Here is a 19,575-nt window from a genome sequence, read left to right as displayed (position 1 = left end):
CAGGAGAGGAATGGTCACTTGGAAGGAAGAAACAATAAAGGTATATATAGATTTTTGAAGTAGGGAAGTATGTTTGGGGCCACCTGAGTGGCTGGAGCTTTGAAACACATGAGAAAAGTTGTGAGATACCTGGATGGGGCCAGACCGGAGAAGGGGTTTGGACTGTTAGGGAGTGAGTTAGAGTCAGGAAGAGTTTGGAGTAGGGGCGTGGTGTTATCCACTGGGGCTGTAGGAAAATGAGTCTGTCCTGCCATGCAGGCAGTGGGCTGGCAGGGGCAGATTGTCAGGGCTGGGCTCCTTTATGGGCAGGTATTGTCATCTGGGTAGCAGTACTTCAGACGCAGCAGTGGGAATGGAACTCTCCTGAAGGGGCGGGGCAGAATCCAGAATGCTTGGCAACTGACTGAAGTGAGTGTGAGAGAGAATCTGAAGGGGGAAACTGACCTTAAGAGGAAGAGCTGATTTTAGAGATTTCACTTTGGTGGGGCTGGCTGCTCTGCCAGGAACGAATATTGGTACTAAGGATATAGGTTTTAGGGTACCTGGGGAGTAGGGTGGTCAGGTAAAATACATGATGCCCAGTTAAATTTGAATTTCAGATAAACAGCAACTTTCTAGTATAAATGTATCCCAGATATTGCATGGGACAAACTTGTACTATGAATGTTGCTCATTGTTTATTGCTTATTCATTTTGTTCACTAAATCTGGCAGTCCTACTACGTGCAGAGAAGCCTGGGAGAACTAGACCCTCCAGTGAACCAGACAAGTGTGATTAAAACATACCGTGTTTCCCCAAAAATAAGACCCAACCAGAAAATAAACCCTACCATGATTTCAGGATGACATTCGTCCTGACATTGCATCTTTTGGAGCAAAAATTAATATAAGATCCTGTCTTATTTTCGGGGAAACATGGTAGACTCAGAACTAGCATTTCAATTAATTAAATCCTGGATTTTGCTTCATCTCATCCTGAAGTTTCCTTTAAATTCCAAGAGAAGAGTAAAAGAAAGGAAAAGAATAAAGCCCAGGCCATCGGGTTTGATTGGCAGTGGTGAGGCTGCCTGGGTCCGCCTCCTTGCTCAGACTGCTCCCTTTGGCGGGCGTGAGTGGAGAATTGGCCTGGGTGCCACGAGGCCTGATGCCTGGCTCTGCAGTCTCAGGGTGGCATAAACAACCATATGTACTGTGCACACACACAGACAAGGGGATTCACTTACACGCAGATGCTCATGCTTGCACATGAATTAAAAAAAAAAGTCCCTGGAAAGATGCTTAAGAAACTGACAGTTGACCTGTCTCTGGGGAGGGGTCTACAGGGATAGGGGCCAAGTACAAGGAAGACTCTTCATTCCTGTCTTTTGAATTCCTTTTCAAAAGTATGTGTATATATATATTGCCTTTTGACATAACTTTTAAAAAGCTGCAATACGCATTTATACAGAAAATGACAAAAGTTGTTACACAATTGAACAGGACCGTGCGGGAGGCGCAGGGAATCTAAGTGTCTGGAGGGCAGGGAGTCCTGTTTGTCTTGTTCACTGTTCTGTCCTCAATCTGGAGAATGGTGCCTGGCACGCGGTAGGCACTCAGCGAATATTTATTAAAAGAATGAAGGTTGAAAATGATCAAACATTTTGTGGTCTAACCACAGAAAGCGAAGTTTGCACTTGGGTTTCACACACAGTAGAAGAGTCCATGAAGGAGCGTCATGCCTGGTGGTTAAGGAAGTCCGCTTCACCACGCCGGGTGGTCATTTGCAAAGAGAGAGAGTTGATGCTGTGGGAGTGAATGAAATCACTGAGGGGGAGGGTAAGGCAAGAAGCTGTCCCCCCCACCCCCCCGCGGGATGAACTGAGGCAAACGGTGTGGAAATAGATGGAAGGAAGGGAGCCAGGGAGCATGTGCCTGAGCAATCAAGGGACAAGAGCTTCAGGGAGGATGGATGGTCAACAGAATCAAAATATTCAACAGAGACAAGCCTATGGCTTTTCAAAGGCCAGAACAGACATCAGTAGTCTTTCTGGATAAAAAGATACCTTCACCTATACAGAAAACCCTTGTAGCATCTGGGACACTGCCCCAAAAGGGCAGGCTTTAGCAGGAAAGACCATTTCTCACTCCATGTTGTTTCCGTGATGTCATCCCAGGTTTGGGCTGAAGAGTGACCACTGGTAGACCTGGAGCTTATAGGCCCTTATTTGGTTATTGGAAGGGCTGAATTGACCCTCTGGTTTTCTTTTCAGAATGCTGTTTCCAAGTACGGCTCTCAGTTCCAAGGCAATTCCCAGCATGACGCCCTGGAGTTCCTGCTCTGGTTGCTGGATCGCGTGCATGAGGACTTGGAAGGCTTATACCGAGGGCCAGGGTCCGAGAAGGTCGGTCACGCTCAAAACAACACACTATATTTGATTTTCTTTTCTTCCCTCCCAACTCCTCAAAACTGAATCTTCAAATTCAGATTCTTAGATTCCTGTGTATTCTGGCTCCTGTATACACAGCGCTGTTCCCTGGTCTTTTCTCTTCTTTCTCTTAACTCTGTTTGTTGTAGACAATGCATTTCCTCCCGCTGCATTTCCTTCTTCTCTAATCCCAGTGATATAGTGAATAGTGTTTCCTTTTGGCTTAAAATTGGAAAAATCTCATTTTTGTCAACATTCTGTGCATTTGTGTGGTCATCTGAGGCCATGACCACCATTGCTTATGATTTTCAGATGGTGACGTTTTAACTCTACCATGGCTTTCTCAGTGACATATCCTACAGAGTAACAATTCCCATTTTTGCCCCTAAAGACATAGGATGGATATGTGCATCTTTACATGTGTGCACTCACTTAGCGTTCCCAGATTTTGATGGAACTTCAAACCTTTGGGAGTAAGAAAGCACTGCAATCATTTGTAGTGGCCACATTTAATTGATACGTCAGCTCTGTTCTCTATGGGCTTTGCTAAATAAAGATCGATGGTGGGTTCTTCTCTAATGCTATCTTTTTATCTCTCACTTAAGAAAGTGAAAGCAAGGGAAGTTATACCATGAGTGAGCGAAGTTATTAGAACAGCGTCCATGAATAAGCTGCTGTAATTTAAAAAATGTACCATAAGCTTTGGAAATCAATCAGTCATGCATTCCTTTTGATGTGTCTCAAAACTGTTCCAGATGCAGCTACAAGAACTGCTTTCGCAGTTTTTCGTTTGTTTGTTTTACATTTGGACACTTTATTACCATCCGTCTCACGAGTCAATTAAAAAAACCCTTTGGAAGTCTTTATGTCTTTCAACTGTCATCTTCCCCTCCTTTCATTATTTACTTGAAGCCCATCATTCTAGAGGAATAAAGGATGATGGCAGTGGCAGTCATGTAGGATGAGTTAAGTCTACAGATCTAATGTACAGCATAATGACTGTGGTTAATAATACTGGACATTTTCTAAGAGTAGATCTCAGGTGTTCTCACTACACACCAAAAAGGTAAACTATGTGAAGAGATGGATATATTAGTTGAATGGTGGCAATCATTTCACTATGTATATGTATATATCAGATCATCATACTATATACCTTAAATGTATACAATTTTTATTAAAAAAGAAAAAGAATGAATGGCTTAGGAAGCTGAGTCATTATTTTTAACTTGTCCACATAGCCAGCTCTTATCTTTGTTTCTTTCTCTTTTAAAATGACAAGTTGCAACTTTAAGAAAAGGCGAACAGAACTATACATGTCTCAATAAGAATAGACCCATTTTAAACAACAATATAATGTAACTAAAAGCTAAGAGTTTGATGGAGCTGCAAAAATAGTCCTCTTGCCCAATATAGCAAATTGCCAGATGCATGAAACAAAAGAAGTAATGCTTGTACAGAGTACTCCTTGGCTCACATCTCAGAGCGTTATACACAGTATGAGTAACAAGTATCATTTATGGAGTGGTGCTAGGGTTATTTTCTCCATTTTATATATCTGTAAACCAAGAATCAGAGAGGTTGGGTAACCTTCCCAAAGCAACACAGCTAGAGAAGGGACAGAGTCAGTATTCAAGTCCAAGAGGGTCTGGCTTGAAAGTCTATTTTCTTATTTTAAGAAGAACCACCCCAGTCATCCACAAAACACACAAATGCAACAAAGCAAAAACATCACCATAGCGGAACCTGGGTGGACCACCCATTCAAAGGTTATGGTGGTTTCTCTGGCTTGTGAGATTATGGGTGATTTTTCTTTTATGTATAGTAATTTTCTGTTTATTTTATTCAGGCCCTTTTAATTGCAAGTGACATCAATTTAACTTGACTCAACTTAAGGAAAAGGCATTTATTGGCTTTTATACTGTGCAGGTCCAAGGGTTATACCAGCTTCAGGTAAGGCTGGATCCAAGGACTCAGAGGATGGTACCAGGTCTTTGGCTCTCTATCTCTTGTCTCTGGCTTCATTCTCAGACTAGCTCTGCTCACATGGGGGCAACGAGGTCCCCTGCAATGCTCACATGGTCTTTAATACTTGGGATTCCAGGAAAATGCCCAGGGAAGAGTGTGATTGTCCCAGCGTGCTTCACATGCCCATTGCTGGGTAGGTGGCCAGCAGAATGCCATATTCTGATTGGGCACACCTGGGTCACATGAGTGTGTGTGTGTGTGTGTGTGTGTGTGTGTGTGTGTGTTGGGGCGGGGGAGGGTGAACTCCATCCAATCATAAGGCCAAGGAGAACTTTTTTAGGTGCTGGCTGGGTTGCTTCCCCAAAGAAAGGAATGCTGAGCCGATAAACATGTCCACTATACTGTGTATTCCATAATCTTAGAGAGAACACATTTTGAAATCAGAGGGATATATTTAAAAAAAGAAAAAAAGATACTGTTTATCGAATATTTATGTGCGATGCATCTAACTTGATGTTTTGCATGATTTACTACTGATAACATAGGAGACACTCAATAAACTCTTGAATGGTTGAATCAATTCAGTAGTAATCATGTTTTAATATTTGTAAGGATAGCTCACGTTTTATAGTTAATGGGACTTTATTAAGTTGGTGCAAAAGTAATTGCGGTTTAAAAGGGTAAAAATAATTGCAAAAACCTCAATTACTTTTGGACCTACCTAAAAGGTTAAGTAAGTTGCCCAAGGTCACTCAATTTCTACTTGGGGGAAATAGAATTGAACCTGAGTCTGTCCATTTCAAAGCCAGCAGGCTGGATCCCTTTTCTTATCATGAGTGTCTCGTGCCTTCTCAGTTCCCCACCAGGGGTGAGAGGAAACCTGTGCCGCCTCTTTCTGCTGGTTTCATAGGAAAGGACTTCTGTCCTGCTTTCCCCTCTTGCTCCCTGCCTGTGCCAGGCAGCTCTTCCTGCCTGGAAAGTGGAAGGACCATCAGCCTTCTAAATTGCCTTTCAACCTTCCTCTTCGTCCCTTAGTGGCAGGAAAAGGCACAGGGCTCACAGAGAGGTTTAGTCACTTGCCCCAAGTCATATAGCAAGTAAGTGGGAGAGCCAGGATCCATCTAGGAAATGCAACTCTAGAATAGGGTTTCTTAACCTTAGCACTTTCGACATTTGGGACCCGGCAATTCTTTGTTGTGGGGGCATTGTAACATTTGTAGCACCCCAGTAGATGTAACACCCATTATAGCATTTGTAGCACCCCAGTAGATGCCAGTGGCACCTCCAGTTGTGATTAATAGCCAAAAAATGTCTCCAAATATTGCCAACTGTCCCCTGGAGGGCAAAAGTACTTCTCCCTTCCAGTGAGAGTGGTGGCTCCCAACTATGGTGCACCACTCCCAAACCTTTCTTTAAGATGACATTGAGTTTATTTAAGCCAAGAGGTCTGCCAATAATTCTTCATAACAACTTCAAGAGCCACAATTGGTCTTCCAATTTCCAGTATGCCCCACTACTAAATGCTGTCCACACTGTAGCCAGAGCGATCTTTTCAGAAAGGAAATAAGCTGATGTCACTCTTCTGCTTAAATCCCTCCGGTGGCTCCCTGTGGCACTTAGAACAAAATCCAGACTCCTATATGGCTGACAGGGCCCTACCTGCGGGGGCCTGCCAACCACACAGCCTGACTATAGGCCCCTCTTCCTCTCACTCAGCATTCTTGGCCATGCTGGTTACTTTCTGCTTCTTTAATGGGCCAAGCGTGTTCAAGAACAGAAGTGGTTGTTGGCCAGAGAGAAGCTTGCCTGGCTCTTAATTTGACCTGATTGAAACCAGAAAAGATATTTTTCTCTGTCTGGGCTCAAAGGCTCTTCTGAAATTTGCTCTCAGATAATTGGGCCACCTGTGGAGGTCTGGCTGCCAACACTTGAAGGGCAGGAGCAGGGCTGTGGGGATTATTTGGCACGAACCTTCATTTTCCCTTTCCAAGAAGGAAAGGGACTATCCCTTTGCGTAAGTGAACAATTTTTCTTTTTGAGGTTATTTCTGTTTCAAAACATATGAAAGCCATCTAGCTAGATTTATTGAAACTGGAATAGAAAACATAAGGACTACTTTCTTCGCTGTAGCTGTAATGATTCTCAAATGTTTTCATCTCACAAAAAGGGCATATTTTTACTATCCTATAGAGAGTACCACAGAAGCAATCTTTTTTGGCAGTTTATCTTACAGAAAGCGGCACTCTTGCAGAATGAAGAAAGGGATGAGACTGGGGAGAGGACCAGGAAGCTAGCATTTATTAAGCACCTACTATGTGCCAGGCAGGATACACACATCATTTTTTATTTTAATGACGGCCCCATGGGGTGGTTGTGATACTCCTGGTCCTTTTAGATGTGGAACGAGGCTCAGAGAGATGTCCAGGGTCACTTGGCTAGCAGAGTAGAGCCAGCCTGGTCTGATCTGACAGTCCCTGCTTTGTGACTGACCCTCGGGGGCTTCTCACCCCAGCCGCGTTCAGGATGTCCTCTTTCCATACCCCATCCCTGGGTGATCCCATCCGCTGCTGCTCCCAATGTGCTACAGAAGCAGCCTCTATCATTGTGAGGTCTTCAGCTGACTCAAAGAAGGGAACTTATGAGAAGGCGAAGGGACAGCATGCACGATCAAAGGGAAGGCTGAAGAACCAGGCTTGGAACCTCCGAGAACCAGACAGCTCTAGGGTGGGGCCGTCTCAGTGGCAGGAACTGCTCTGGCCTGGACGCTACTGTTAGAATCACCGTTTTCAGCCTTTGGGTCACTCTGCTCAGGATTCCCATTCCCATGTAAGGCAGGAACATCTCATTGGCATAGCTTGGGTCGTGCCTGTCCTTTGGTAAGGGACAGCAGGACTCCTGATTGAAGAGCCTTCCCCACCTCCCCTGGGCTGGATTCAATGTTGCCAAAGGGGTGCTCTACCAAAGAAGAGGAGTGAATCCTGGGCAGCCAGAAATACCCTTGTCTGTCCTACATCCAAGTTCTCTTTCCTCTGAGCCCTTCGTCTGTTTGCTGTTGGATGTGGATAAGCTTCAAACTCGGCATACCCTTCCCTGACCCTCTTCTTTTGACTCTTCTGTCAGTGGAACAGGCATTCGTCCTCCAGGCACCAGACTGGAAGCTTGGAGTTGGTCCTGTGTATCTCCTCCCTTTTTCTCCTCCTGCTCCCCTGGTGCTCAGTTATGAGCCGCATACACACAAGGGTGTCTGAGTATTTCCCTCTTCATTTTCCCAGCACCTACTCTAGTTTACCCTGTTGGGACCTGGGCCTTTGAGCCTCCTAACCTGTGTCCTAACTCCAGACTTACCTTCCTTCATCCTGTGCATGTCTGTCAAGTGAAAGCATCTCTCTGTGAATGTAACTACCACTAGTTTCAAAACCCATCAGATACTCCCCATTGTGTAACAACACCGACAAACACTTAGAACAGTGGCTGGCACAGTAACTACTGTTTAAGTGTTTTATATATAGGAACTCTTTTAATCTCAAAAGATCCCTATCAGATAGGTATTATCCTTCAGTATCCCTTTATTATGGCTGGGAAACCTTGGAGCATAGAGATTAGGTGAGTTACTTAGCTGGATCAGAGGTTGAGTAACCCCACCAGCTAAGTGCCAGTGCAGGGATTTGAACCCAGACAGTCTGACTCCAGAGTCTAACTTTTAACCCTGGTGCTATGCTGTTGACTGAACCAGCTGGGCTTTAAGATACTAAAGGCCCCACCCAGTGTGGCTCCAGACTTTCTCTCCAGCCCTGTTTTCTACTTCCCTTTGCACAGCCTGTATTTCTGGTCAAATTTGGGCTTAATAAAATATTAATAGTAGGACAAGTAAGAGTGACCATTCTGAATATTTGTCCCACTGTTTTATTATGGAAGGTTTCAAACATATGGAAAAGTTGAGTTAATTATACAATGAACACCACCTACCTACCACCTAGATTCTGTAATTTGTATTTTTACTAAAATTGCTTTATTTTTTATTTTATTTTATTTTTATTTATTTATTTATTTAAATTGCTTTAATCACATGTTTATCCACCGATCCATCCCTCTGTCCATTCATCATTCTATCCTTTTTTCCCCTCGTCTTATTTTTTTGATGCATCTTAAATTAAAATTAAGACATCAATACACTTCAGCTCAAACACTTCACGTGTGTTCCTTTTTCCTGGATCTTTGAAGATACTGGCCTTGAAGACTGGAGTCATGTGGCCACAAACCACGGATTCCTGTCGCCACCAGTAGTTAGAAGAGGCAAGGAGTGTCCAGAGGGAGTGCGGCCTTGCCAATACCTTGCTTTTGGGCTAGTGATACTGATTTTGGATGCCTGGTGTCAAGAACTGTGAGAGAATACATACCTGTTGTTTTAAGCCTCCAGCTTGTGGTAATTTGCAACAATAGCAACAGGAAACTAATACATAGGGGAATGCAGAGAAGGCTACAATAGGACTAATGTGTGGAGTGAAGGAGGCTTATGTGTTATTCTAAAGTGGTTTGTCTGAGAAAGATGGTGGTTGTGTGAAGACTGGCGAATGTGGATAGAAACAGTTCAGTAGGTAGGAGTTGGGAAGATTTGGTGGGAAGTGTTTGAAGTCATGGCAGTGCACCCAAGTATCATGTACAGGAGGCATGTAGACACACGAGGCCCAGCAGGATGGAGATAAAGAACAGCGTAGTCAATCCAGAGGCAGTCGTTGAGGCGGGGTGAGTACGTGTGAGTGTTCGCCAAGGTTCATGCTTCAGTTCTGCTCTTTCAACACATTCTCCTTCGTAGAGAATTTGGGAAGTCGAGAGACTGAAGGAGTAGTGAATTATGGTACAGGCACCATTGGAGGTCCAGGTTCTGCAGAGTCCAAGCCCAGAAAGGGGTGATGTAGGCCCCGGAGGAAGCTAAGGCTCCGTGGTCTGGAAGCAGTGGACTGATGGGAGGTGTGTCTAATTTGCTTCCTTTCCTCATTATTTTGCAGCTTCAGCCTGAAGCCAGTAAAACCTCTGAGAACCTCCTGTCACCATCGGCTCAGCTTTCTCTAGGTCAAAGTTTTGTGCAAAGCCACTTTCAAGCACAATATAGGTAAGAATGAGTTCAGTGAACGTATATGCTGGTAACCAGCCTCCTATGGCCAGGTTTGCCCTGAGATTACAATACAGCAAAAACCACAAACACTCTCTCTCCCCCAGTAGAAATCCCATTTAACCACTCACTCCTATGGCCTCCGACCTTTAGTATTTCTTCTTTTCCTTCTTACTGGTTTCTGGGCATTCCATCTCTCCTTGAGAGGGGTGATGCGAGGATGGTTCTCTAGATTGTGGAGGTGGAACTGCCCAGCAGGCAGTCATTGGGAAGCTGGTGAGACCTTTCCTCTTTATTCTTTATAGCTAGAGAGCCCAGTTTAACAAGTTATTATGAGTTCAAGATTTTCCAGCATTCTGGAGAATATGAAAAATATGCACTCGCACAGCCTTCGACTTCAGAAAAGTTCTCTTTAGGCTTTATATCTGACAGTTCAGAGATTCATATAAGGCAGAATATTTTGAAATATTGCGGTGTTTTAATGAAAGCACTAATTGCAGTGAGAGGTCAGAGAGGGGAGAAATCCAAGACTTCTCGGAGGAGGTGTGCCTTTTGATAAGCTCAGGGATAAATGGGATTGAATGGGTGGGAATGTCTTCAACAAGAATGAAATTCTCACTTAGAAGTGGAATAAGCACAGTGATTAGGATTTAGAGGGAGCCTTTGTTACAGAGAACCTCCTCTAAGTGACATGCTGTGTCCAAAATTTAATCCTTTCAAGAGCCCCAGGAGATGAGTAACAAGCTGGGAGGGTGGGCTTTTCATGAGGACACATAGTAATTGGTGGAACCAGGGTTTGACCTTTGAGCCCAGAAGCCTAAGTCCTGCTTTTGTGCTCTTTGTGATTCGTTCTCTTTGGTTGCTTTTGCATCTTACCTTGTTCTTTTCTTGTGATATTCTGCTGCTACTTCAGTTGTGCAGAAGCTCTGCCCTCTTGTTTTCTATTATGGATATCAAACTGTTTTTAAAATCTTGTTTTTCTTCCGCATGTTGCATTAAATCATTTTCAAAGGTGTGCTTTTCTCTGAGTCTTCTGGACACTCTTCCCTTTCCTTTGCTCTGCTGTATTTTTCATGGGCCTCCTCTTTTGTTTCTTTTTCTCTTATTCATTTCAAATAAATTAACAGTTAATTTTTGGGCATTTGTATTCTTTGTTTGGGAAGGAGGAGATCACTTAAAATTGCCCAGAAACTGTCCTGATGTAGGATTTATATTATATTCAGTAATCGCCAATAAAATAAATTGGACATGATCCCTGTCTTTGAGGTGATTATTATTTTTTCTCTTTTTTTAAGGAAGACCAAATAGCCTCTGAAACACTTTGCAAAGATGCCAAAGCTGTTTTCCACTGGAGTGGAAAATCCATAGCACTTGAGAAAGTTCTCCCCCTCCCTACCCCACTGGGGAGGGAGGCAGGCGGAGGACCCTGCAGAGACAGCCAGAATGACCAGGGGGCACTCCATTCCTGCTCTTGGTTGCTTAGTGTATTGGGTAATTAAAATCTCCTCTAAACGATCCCACACTTCATTGTTGTACTTGAAGAGAGACCCACTTACTTCCTGAGAGGTGTGGTGATGTGCTATAAAGTATGCATAGAGGAAACTTAGATTTCATGGCTACTGACCTTTTTAGCCATGAAAGCTACTTATAGAGCGTCTGTCTATCTTCAGATGCCCAAAGCACAACTGTTTGAAACAAAAATGAGACAGGGAAAGAATCAAGGAGAAAGAAGAACACACAGAAGGAGGGAAAAGAGAGTACAAGGTGAGGGCGTGTTAGAGAGCAGGGAAGGGTCGCCAGTAATTGCCGCGAGGTACCACTCATTGGTGTCCTTGTACAATAAAGTCACTTACTTCTCCGCTCACTCCATTCTCTCTGCCCTCTTCCTCTCTTGTCCACACATACTCTGTTCTTACTCTTCTTTCAAATATCTGAGCATCTGATATTGTGCTTAGTCCCCTGGTTATAATGAAGAACATAATAATTCCTTGCCCATGAGAGAGAAATACTAATTAAATATATCCATTTATTCTCTAGGTAGTTCATTCATGCCTACTATGTGCCAGCTTCTCTTCTAGGTGCTGGGAATTGAGCTGCGAACAAGACCCAGCGCCTGTTCTCATGGAGCTCACATTCTACTGGGGAGGTGTTAGATGATAAAACACGTCAACAAACGACTTACCACAGTGTTAAATGAAGTGATAAGGTGTAACCTGGGAGGTGGAGGAGGCAGCCAACCTGAGATAAGGTGGTCAGGGAAGGCTTCTTTTCAGAGGGGACATTTGAGCTGAGAACTGAGTGACAAGGAGTCAGCCATTCAAATACTTGGAGACAGGGTATTCCAGGCAGAAGAAATAGCAGAGACAAAGGGCCTGAGGTGGGAATGATCTTGGCAAGTTCAAGGAACAGAATTGCCAAGTAGTTAGGGGTGGGGGGTGGGGAGGTGAGACTGGAGAGGTGCAGGTGTCCAGTCCAAGTGTGGGGTTTAGTCTAAAGGACACAGGAAGCCATTGCAAAATTTAAAGCAGGGTGTGGTCTCGTTACCAATTTAAGAGGTGATGCTGATGGTTATGGGCAATGAAGGGAGGCAAGACTGGAAGCCAAAGCGGCAGCTGATGTCTTGCAGTCGTCCCAGCGGTGAACGATGGTGGCTGGGCTCCTGGCGGCAGTGGTGGAGATGGAGAGACGTGGACGGGTGGGGAACATGTTTTGGGTGCAGTCAACAGAACTTGCTAATGAGTTTAAGGGTGTGGGGTGGAGGGGCTGTGGGAGAGATGAGAAGACCGGGTGGCTCCTGGGTTTTTATATAGTTATGTCTGGTGAGTGCTTTGAAGGCAAAATTGACGGTGCTTTGAAGTGCACGTTACAGCTATGAAAGAGGAAAAAACTCTTGTTTTCTTACACTACTCTTTATTACTACCACACTTACAGTACTTCTGACACCAGAAGTGTGGGTGTTTTCCCCATACCAAGCAATTCTGCAATTCTCTGCAGACACCGAGTGTCCTGCAATTCAACTCTGACACGCTCTACCTGGAGATAGCATCAGACCCCACGGGTGAAGGACTCAGTCCCGCAAGACTGTTTCCCCACCAGACACCAATTTACAAGTCCCTGGTTGTCACATGGGCTTCTGACCTACTGGCTGTCAATTGGAGGTTCCCATGACCCCTTCCTCAGGTTCCATAGTTTGCTAGAGCAGCTCAGAACTCAGGAAAACAGTTTACTTAGCCGTTTACTGGTTTATTACAAAAGAATACAACTCAGGTACAGTCAGATGGAAGAGATGCACAGGGCAAGGGGTGTGGAAAGGGGAGCAGAGTTTCCGTGTCCTCTCGGGGCAAGTTACCCTCCCAGCACTTCGTGTCCATCAACCTGGGAGCTCTCCAAACCCCTTCTGCTAGGGTTTTTATGGAGGCATCGTTACATAGGTGTGATTGACTAAATAACTGGCCATTAGTGATAAACCCAACCTCTAGCTCCCTGCCCTTTCTCAGGAGGTGTGGGGGAGGGGAGCTGAAAGTTCCAACCCTCTAATCACATGGTTGTTTGCCCTGGCAACCAGCCCCGTCCTGTGGTTATCTACCAACTTTCCAAACATCACCTCAATAACATCACTCAGGTGTGGTAGTAAGGGGCTTGTTACAAATAATAAAAGATATTCCTTTCACCTTTATTTTTGCTCTTATGACTTAGGAAATGTCACGGGATTTGGGAGCTCTGTGCCAGGAGCAGGTGTGGAGAGCAAATATATATTTCTTATTAAAATCACAATATCACAAAGTGCCTGACGGGTACAGGGCGAGTCAGGAGAGGATTCCTGAGGGATTGACATTTGAGCCAATCAGATATTAAGGACTGCCAGTGCCTTTTGGGTAGATTATTATAGGAAGATGAGTAAGAAGCGAGTTGTTCATGCTAAAAAAAAAATAAATAAAAAAGTACTGATGACAGCTAAAAATATCTGCTTTGTGCCTAATAATGTATAGTAAAGAAAAAATAATTGCTAGGGATGCCCGTCAGGCTAGGACTTTTGAGGTCTGAGAAGTGATTTTCTGTAGCCGTCAGTGACAGCCAGCTCCACGCTGGTGCCTCTGAGTGGTGCTGCCGGCGGGGCCCTCCTCAGCCTTTTCTCCACTTGGGAGGGCTTGCCTGGAATGCAGAGTTGCCCTGGTATCAGCCTTCTTTATAAAATTGAAAGCCGGAAGAGGTATTATGGGTTAACTGAGAGGACCCTGTTCATTGACTTTCTCCCTCCTCCATCTTCCCTCCCCCGCTTTTAGGGGGCTGAGTGTTTGACTTTGGCTGGAACGGGGAAAGAGCAATAGTATTAGGGTGCTGGAGATATGGACTAGAGGAAAAATAATTAGCTGCTATATGATTATGACCACAACCTAAAACACCTGCAAGTTTAATAACCAAGATTGTTGCTCTATTGGAGTTTTGCCTAGAGGAGGGAGTGCGTGTACATACGCATGGGCGTGCATGTATTTGTTTATTTCTGTGTGTTATTCATAGCTTTATTCACAGAAAGTCTAATCTGGTCCCCATCATAGGCAGCATTCCCTTTTAAGCAGAGTATGCTTTAGAAGGCTTTCTCAGAACAGATCTTGGAGAGGCGACATCTTGCTTCTGGTGGCGTAGATGTCAGTTCCACTGTCCAGTAAGCAGGTGAAGCTGGCCAGGGTTGAGGTGTGAAATGTGTATTTGGCAGCAGTGAGAGATCAGAGTGATGACATGTGCAGTGTCAAAGCCTGGGTCTTATTTCTGGGTGTTTGTAACCGGTGGAATGCGAAGAGAAGTGCTGAGGTTCAGTAGCCGCTGATTAGGTGGGCTTGGTAACAGAAGCAAGGAGACAGGGAGAATGACCACCTTAGGGAGATGGGTGATTGAAGGGCAGTGGGGTGATTTTCTGTCCCTTTGCTCTGTGAGTGTTTGGGGGACAATAGGACAGAACTGCGAATGCTCTGGAAGGGATGGCGAGGACTAAAGCAGCTCGCAGGCTACATGTGAGATAGCTGGAGCCTAGTAACTTCCAGAGGTTTCTGTAAAAGTGATGCTGCCCCTCTCTCTTCCTGATTTGTTGGTCCCACTCACTCTGTCCTCATTTCTCATCCTTTCAGAAACAGGTGTACTTCACTTCCTTTCTGTAGTTATTGTGAAAATCATGTTTTCTTCATTCTTTAAATATAAAATTAGACCCTGGTATGTTTTTTTCCAAACTACAAGTCTCTGGCTCCCTGACAGAGATTCGTGGCTCAATATAAAGGCCTCTCCCTGAGCCCTGTTCCAGTTTAAGATGATGCAACTCTATAAGAAAAATGCAGCCTAACTTAGTTTTAGTAGGTTTAAAGAAAGAAAAAAAAGAATTAAGTCAAAGAAAAATATTCCTTTTCATTTGTTCGCTTAAATGTGAAACAGGGATTTGGAAATTTCCTAAGGACAAAAATACATCCTTCAAGCCTCTGTTATGTTCAGGTACTCAATAGGTGAAGATGGGAGAAGGATTGGAAGAGAAACAGGGTGGCAGAGGAGACCCCCACGGTGTTGGGTCCCCCTGCTGGCTGGATCTTGATGTCTAAACACCATTTTTTTTTACCAAAACATTACCATGGTTTTTCCACAGGGAAATTTATCAGAGGCAGTGAGAGGGGTTGAACATTAAATACTCGGGTCTGGTTTCTAAAATCATGGTTGCTGTTCTCTTAACTTGTATCCAGGCAAACTGACTTTCTGTGAGCAGATCCCTTAGGGTCGCCTTGGGCAGCACCCGGAAAACCTCAGGGTATCTTGCTTGTCCCTCTTTATTTATTTATTTATTTTTCTGTTTTGTCTGTTCAACAGTCAAGCAAAGTCAGAAAACCTGGTTCTGATAGCAGTTCCGGTTTCCTTGCTGACTGACCCTCGGGCTATTTTGTGGTGCAAGCATAGACTGCTTGTGGGGTACAGTTCTATATTCCCAAGGAAGTTAATGTAGATTTTAGGATAAAGGATTTTTTATCCAGAAATCCCTTATATTTTGGAATATATTCTGGGTATTTCCTATCAATGAAATTATAAAATATGTGGCCTTTTGTGTTTGACTTCCTTCACATAGCATAATGTTTTTGAATTTCAGCCATGTTGTAGCGTGTGTCAGGACATCATGGCTGAATAATAATCCATTGTGTGTATACACTACATTTTGTTTACCCATTCATCCATTGGTGACCATTTGGGTGGTTTCACCCTTTGACTATTGTGAATAATACTACTGTGAACATTTATTTGTGTACAGGTATTTGTTGGAATACCTGTTTTCAATTTCTGGAGTATATACATAGGAGTAGAATTACAATGGTAATTCTATATTAAACTTTTTAGTAGCAACTGCAAAACTGTTTAAATGTAATTAAACTTAAATTTCTATTCTTTGTCCTCACAGATCTTCCTTGACTTGTCCCCACTGCCTGAAACAGAGCAACACCTTCGATCCTTTTCTGTGTGTGTCATTACCTATCCCTTTGCGCCAGACGAGGTATGTGAGCATCATGCCAGTGAACTTGACTTCTATCTCTACTTTTCTTTCTTATTTTTAAAGATTTTTATTGGGGAAGGGGAACAGGACTTTATTGGGGAACAGTGTGTACTTCCAGGACTTTTTTCCAAGTCAAGTTGTTGTCCTTTCAATCTTAGTTGTGGAGGGCGCAACTCAGCTCCAGGTCCAGTTGCTGTTGCTAGTTGCAGGGGGCGCTGCCCACCATCCCTTGCGGGAGTCGAGGAATTGAACTGGCAACCTTGTGGTTGAGAGCCTGCGCTCCAACCAACTGAACCATCCGGGAGGCAGCTCAGCTCAAGGTGCCGTGTTCAATCTTAGTTGCACCATCGCTTGCAGGACGCGAGGAATTGAACTGGCAACCCTGTGGTTGAGAGCCCACTGGCCCATGTGGGAATGGAACTGGCAACCTTCGGAGTTAGGAGCATGGAGCTCTAACCACCTGAGCCACCGGGCCGGCCCCCTATTCCTACTTTTTATTGGGAACCTCTGGCCTTGCAGCTGCAATTTTCTCTCCTTTGCTTCTCAGCCAGTAGTTCTCTAGAAACCAGCCTTATAGCTGGGTAACATTCAGTTATGGAATATGACAAAGTGAAAGGTTACAGTGTCCCATCTTTAACTGAAGAAGTAATTACAAACAATGCTATTGTTTATCAGAACCAGGTTTATGTCTTTGGCCCATTCAGAAGCTGTCATGGGCCAATCAGTACCACTTGGTCAGATGGGCAAACGGGAAAAAAGTCTGTCACCATCTATTTATCCCTGCTGTATTTCCAAATCCTTTCTCCTGTTTATGAAGATGTAGGAAAATGGTTAACCAAGGAGCAAAGGAAAAGGGAAAGGGTTGTTGGAGCAGATGAGAAAAAAAGAAAAGAGCAGATAGGATTGGGTAACAATCATGGTGAGGCCCGGCTTTACAAAAAACAGTAAGAAGCACATGGTGCCAGCCTTCCAGAAGCCCAGGCTTTGGTGGTGACTGTAAGGCAACTGGCCAATGTCTCCCTCATGGAAGTTTAGTGAGCTCCTAGATGGTGTCCTTCACTGTCATTGGGATGGTGGCATTTCTTCCTTGTGTTCCTCACTTCCACAGATACCATCTCTCTTGCCCTCTGTTGACATCCTCCATCTTGAGGATGCAGCGGAAGACATGACAGCCTCATAAAGCCTTTCCTGACAACTTAATCTCCCTTTCTGCTCTGAATTCCTGTGTTACTGATAGTCTATGCCACACATGTAACACTGGCTTATCCTATCACCAGTGATACCATCAGAGGATGTCTACTGGTAGGTGTGAGTTAAGATTCCTGGCTTGACGCAGCATAGCATATTGGTTAGGACGACTAACTCGGGGGCCAGACTGCCTGTGTTCAAATCCCAGCTCTATTAATTAGCTGTGTGAATAATTACTGCACTATAGAACAGCAGACACAGGAGCGGGAGGAATGAGGCCTGGTATGTGGGTGGGGAGAGTAGGAGGTGGGATTAGAGGGGTTGGTATGTCCCATTACCAAGGGAGAATTTTAATAAGGAAAGGAAGGCATCATCAGTAGTGTTGAATCCTACTGAAGAAGATGCTTGACTGCTTTACTTCTCAAACTTAAAGTTTGTTTTTGATTAAGATTATCTATTTAACAAACAGAACCTTGAGACGTAGACTTTATTTTGAGTCTTAATCAAATACCTTTTCTTTTTAACTCAGCAAAGACCCTCAGAGAATTGGCTCTCCACTGCCACCTTGTGACAGTGTACCTATAACGCAGTGACCGGACCTGGAAGCAGAGATGAGCCTAAATGCTGAACGTGAACACCCACTGTCAATGGTGTTGGCCACAGTCCATGTCCGTCCTTTAATGTTGTGGACTCCTTCCTATTTTTCAGGTTCTTGAGTGTCACCTTGGTTTTCCCCTCTAAGAGCCAGCGGTTCCTGCGGGTTGGCCTTGCCGTGCCGATTCTCAGCACAGTGGCAGCCCTGAGAAAAATGGTGGCAGACGAAGGCCAAGTCCCTGCAGATGAGGTATGATGGAATTGCATGCGGCCTTGTCACTGGATGACAAAATGCTAAATAGGCTAATTTCTGGTTCTCTAGTTTAGGCTAAATTCTGGTTCCCAGGTTCCTCTAGTGTGACTCATGAGTTGTGTTTGATTAGTAGTCTCTGGTGTCCGTGATGACTCAGCCTTGACCTCTCCTGGCGTTTGCAGAGAATAATCAGAGAAAGACACCAGCTTTGTCTTCCAAGAATGTGATGATGAGCACCATCATAGTAATTGCAACAGTAGCTGTCCCTCAGTAGTGCTTAGTAAGTGCTGGGCACTATTCTATGCACGGTATGTGCATAGCTGAGTTAATCCTTATAACCATCCTGTGAAGTAGATATTATAGTTATCCTCATTTTACCAGAGAGCAAAGAAGAGGCATTGAGAAGATGAGTGACTTGCCTAGGGTCACACAGCTGTTAAGTGGCTGAGCCAGGATGTGAATACAGATGACTTGATTTCAGAGCCTGAGCCACTATTCAGTGTTTTCACTCATGAGCATATAGACCGGTATACTGAAGGGACAGTGAATGAAATATGAGGAACCACTGAGGCAACTGAGGATATGTAACATGAGAGGGGAGATCTAGGGGAAAATGGGATGGCTATGCTCTAGTGGTTTTTTAAAGGAGTCTTGGTAAAGAAATTGGATTCGCTGTGACTTCGGAGGACAGAATGTGTAAGAGGGGCCCCATAAAAGTGCAGGATAGAGATGATGGTGAGAAAAAGCAATATGGCATGGTGGGAAGGGCTCAGAATGGGGTTCTAATTGTGAGTCAGTCACTTTCTAGTTTTTTGATCTTTAACAAAATAATTGGTCCTCTGTTTCTTTAACTACAAAATGGAAATTTTATACTTCCCTGATGACCTCATGGGATTTTGTTCAAGTTAAATAATATTTTTAACTTTTTTATTAAGGGATACTACACATACAATAAAGTGTACTGTCTTAAGGTTAAAATTTGTTGAATTTTTTTACATGCATATACATCCATGTAAACCACCATGATTACTTGAATCTTTCTATCATTCCAGTGGGCTTCTACCTGCCCCCACCCAATCAGTCCCGCTGACCTCTACCACCATTTTTATGAGGGTCTCGAGTGGAGGAAAATGTGTATATCTTGCTTTGTAAACTCAAAGTGTCCTATAGGGATCTATTGAGAGAGTAAGAGAGAGAGAGAGAGAGTAGGACAGTAGGTGAAAATCTTGGGGGGGAAAATGGCAGTAATAAAAGATCAAAATGGTGAAGTCTGAAAGAGGTAGGGTTTGAATAATTAAGAGAGTAAAAGGACTGTCAGGACTTTGAGAGCTGTGATGTGTTTGTTCAGCGAGATATGTATCACTTGGGATTCCTAAAGTGCAGGGATGAACACTTTGATTGGAACCTAGTCTATTTTGAGATTTTGTTTAAACAGGCAGTCTTAATCCAATTTATATTATCTATGATCATAGATATATTTGGACTTATTTATATCACCTTATTTTATGCTTTCTATTTCCTCTGCTTTTCCTTTGTTTCTT

At 43.9% G+C, this 19,575-nt stretch overlaps 1 protein-coding gene across 2 annotated transcripts in view; it reads left to right on the top strand.

The window, feature by feature from the left end:
* USP43 (ubiquitin specific peptidase 43) overlaps positions 1 to 19,575 on the top strand; it is a 54,783-nt gene that overhangs the window by 5,910 nt on the left and 29,298 nt on the right. For both annotated transcript variants that reach the window (XM_019755224.3, XM_019755223.3), the window contains exons 2-5: positions 2,249 to 2,380; positions 9,379 to 9,482; positions 15,907 to 15,999; positions 17,896 to 18,031. In XM_019755224.3, the coding sequence (XP_019610783.3) occupies positions 2,249 to 2,380; positions 9,379 to 9,482; positions 15,907 to 15,999; positions 17,896 to 18,031 (465 nt within the window). The remainder of the gene's footprint in view (positions 1 to 2,248; positions 2,381 to 9,378; positions 9,483 to 15,906; positions 16,000 to 17,895; positions 18,032 to 19,575) is intronic.

This window comes from Rhinolophus sinicus, chromosome 12, assembly GCF_057876585.1.
Source record: "Rhinolophus sinicus isolate RSI-liver-muscle chromosome 12, RSI-T2T, whole genome shotgun sequence".
In the NCBI taxonomy this organism is placed as follows: domain Eukaryota; kingdom Metazoa; phylum Chordata; class Mammalia; order Chiroptera; family Rhinolophidae; genus Rhinolophus; species Rhinolophus sinicus.
Note: the sequence above shows the minus strand (reverse complement) of the source record. Positions and strands in the feature narration are given on the sequence as shown.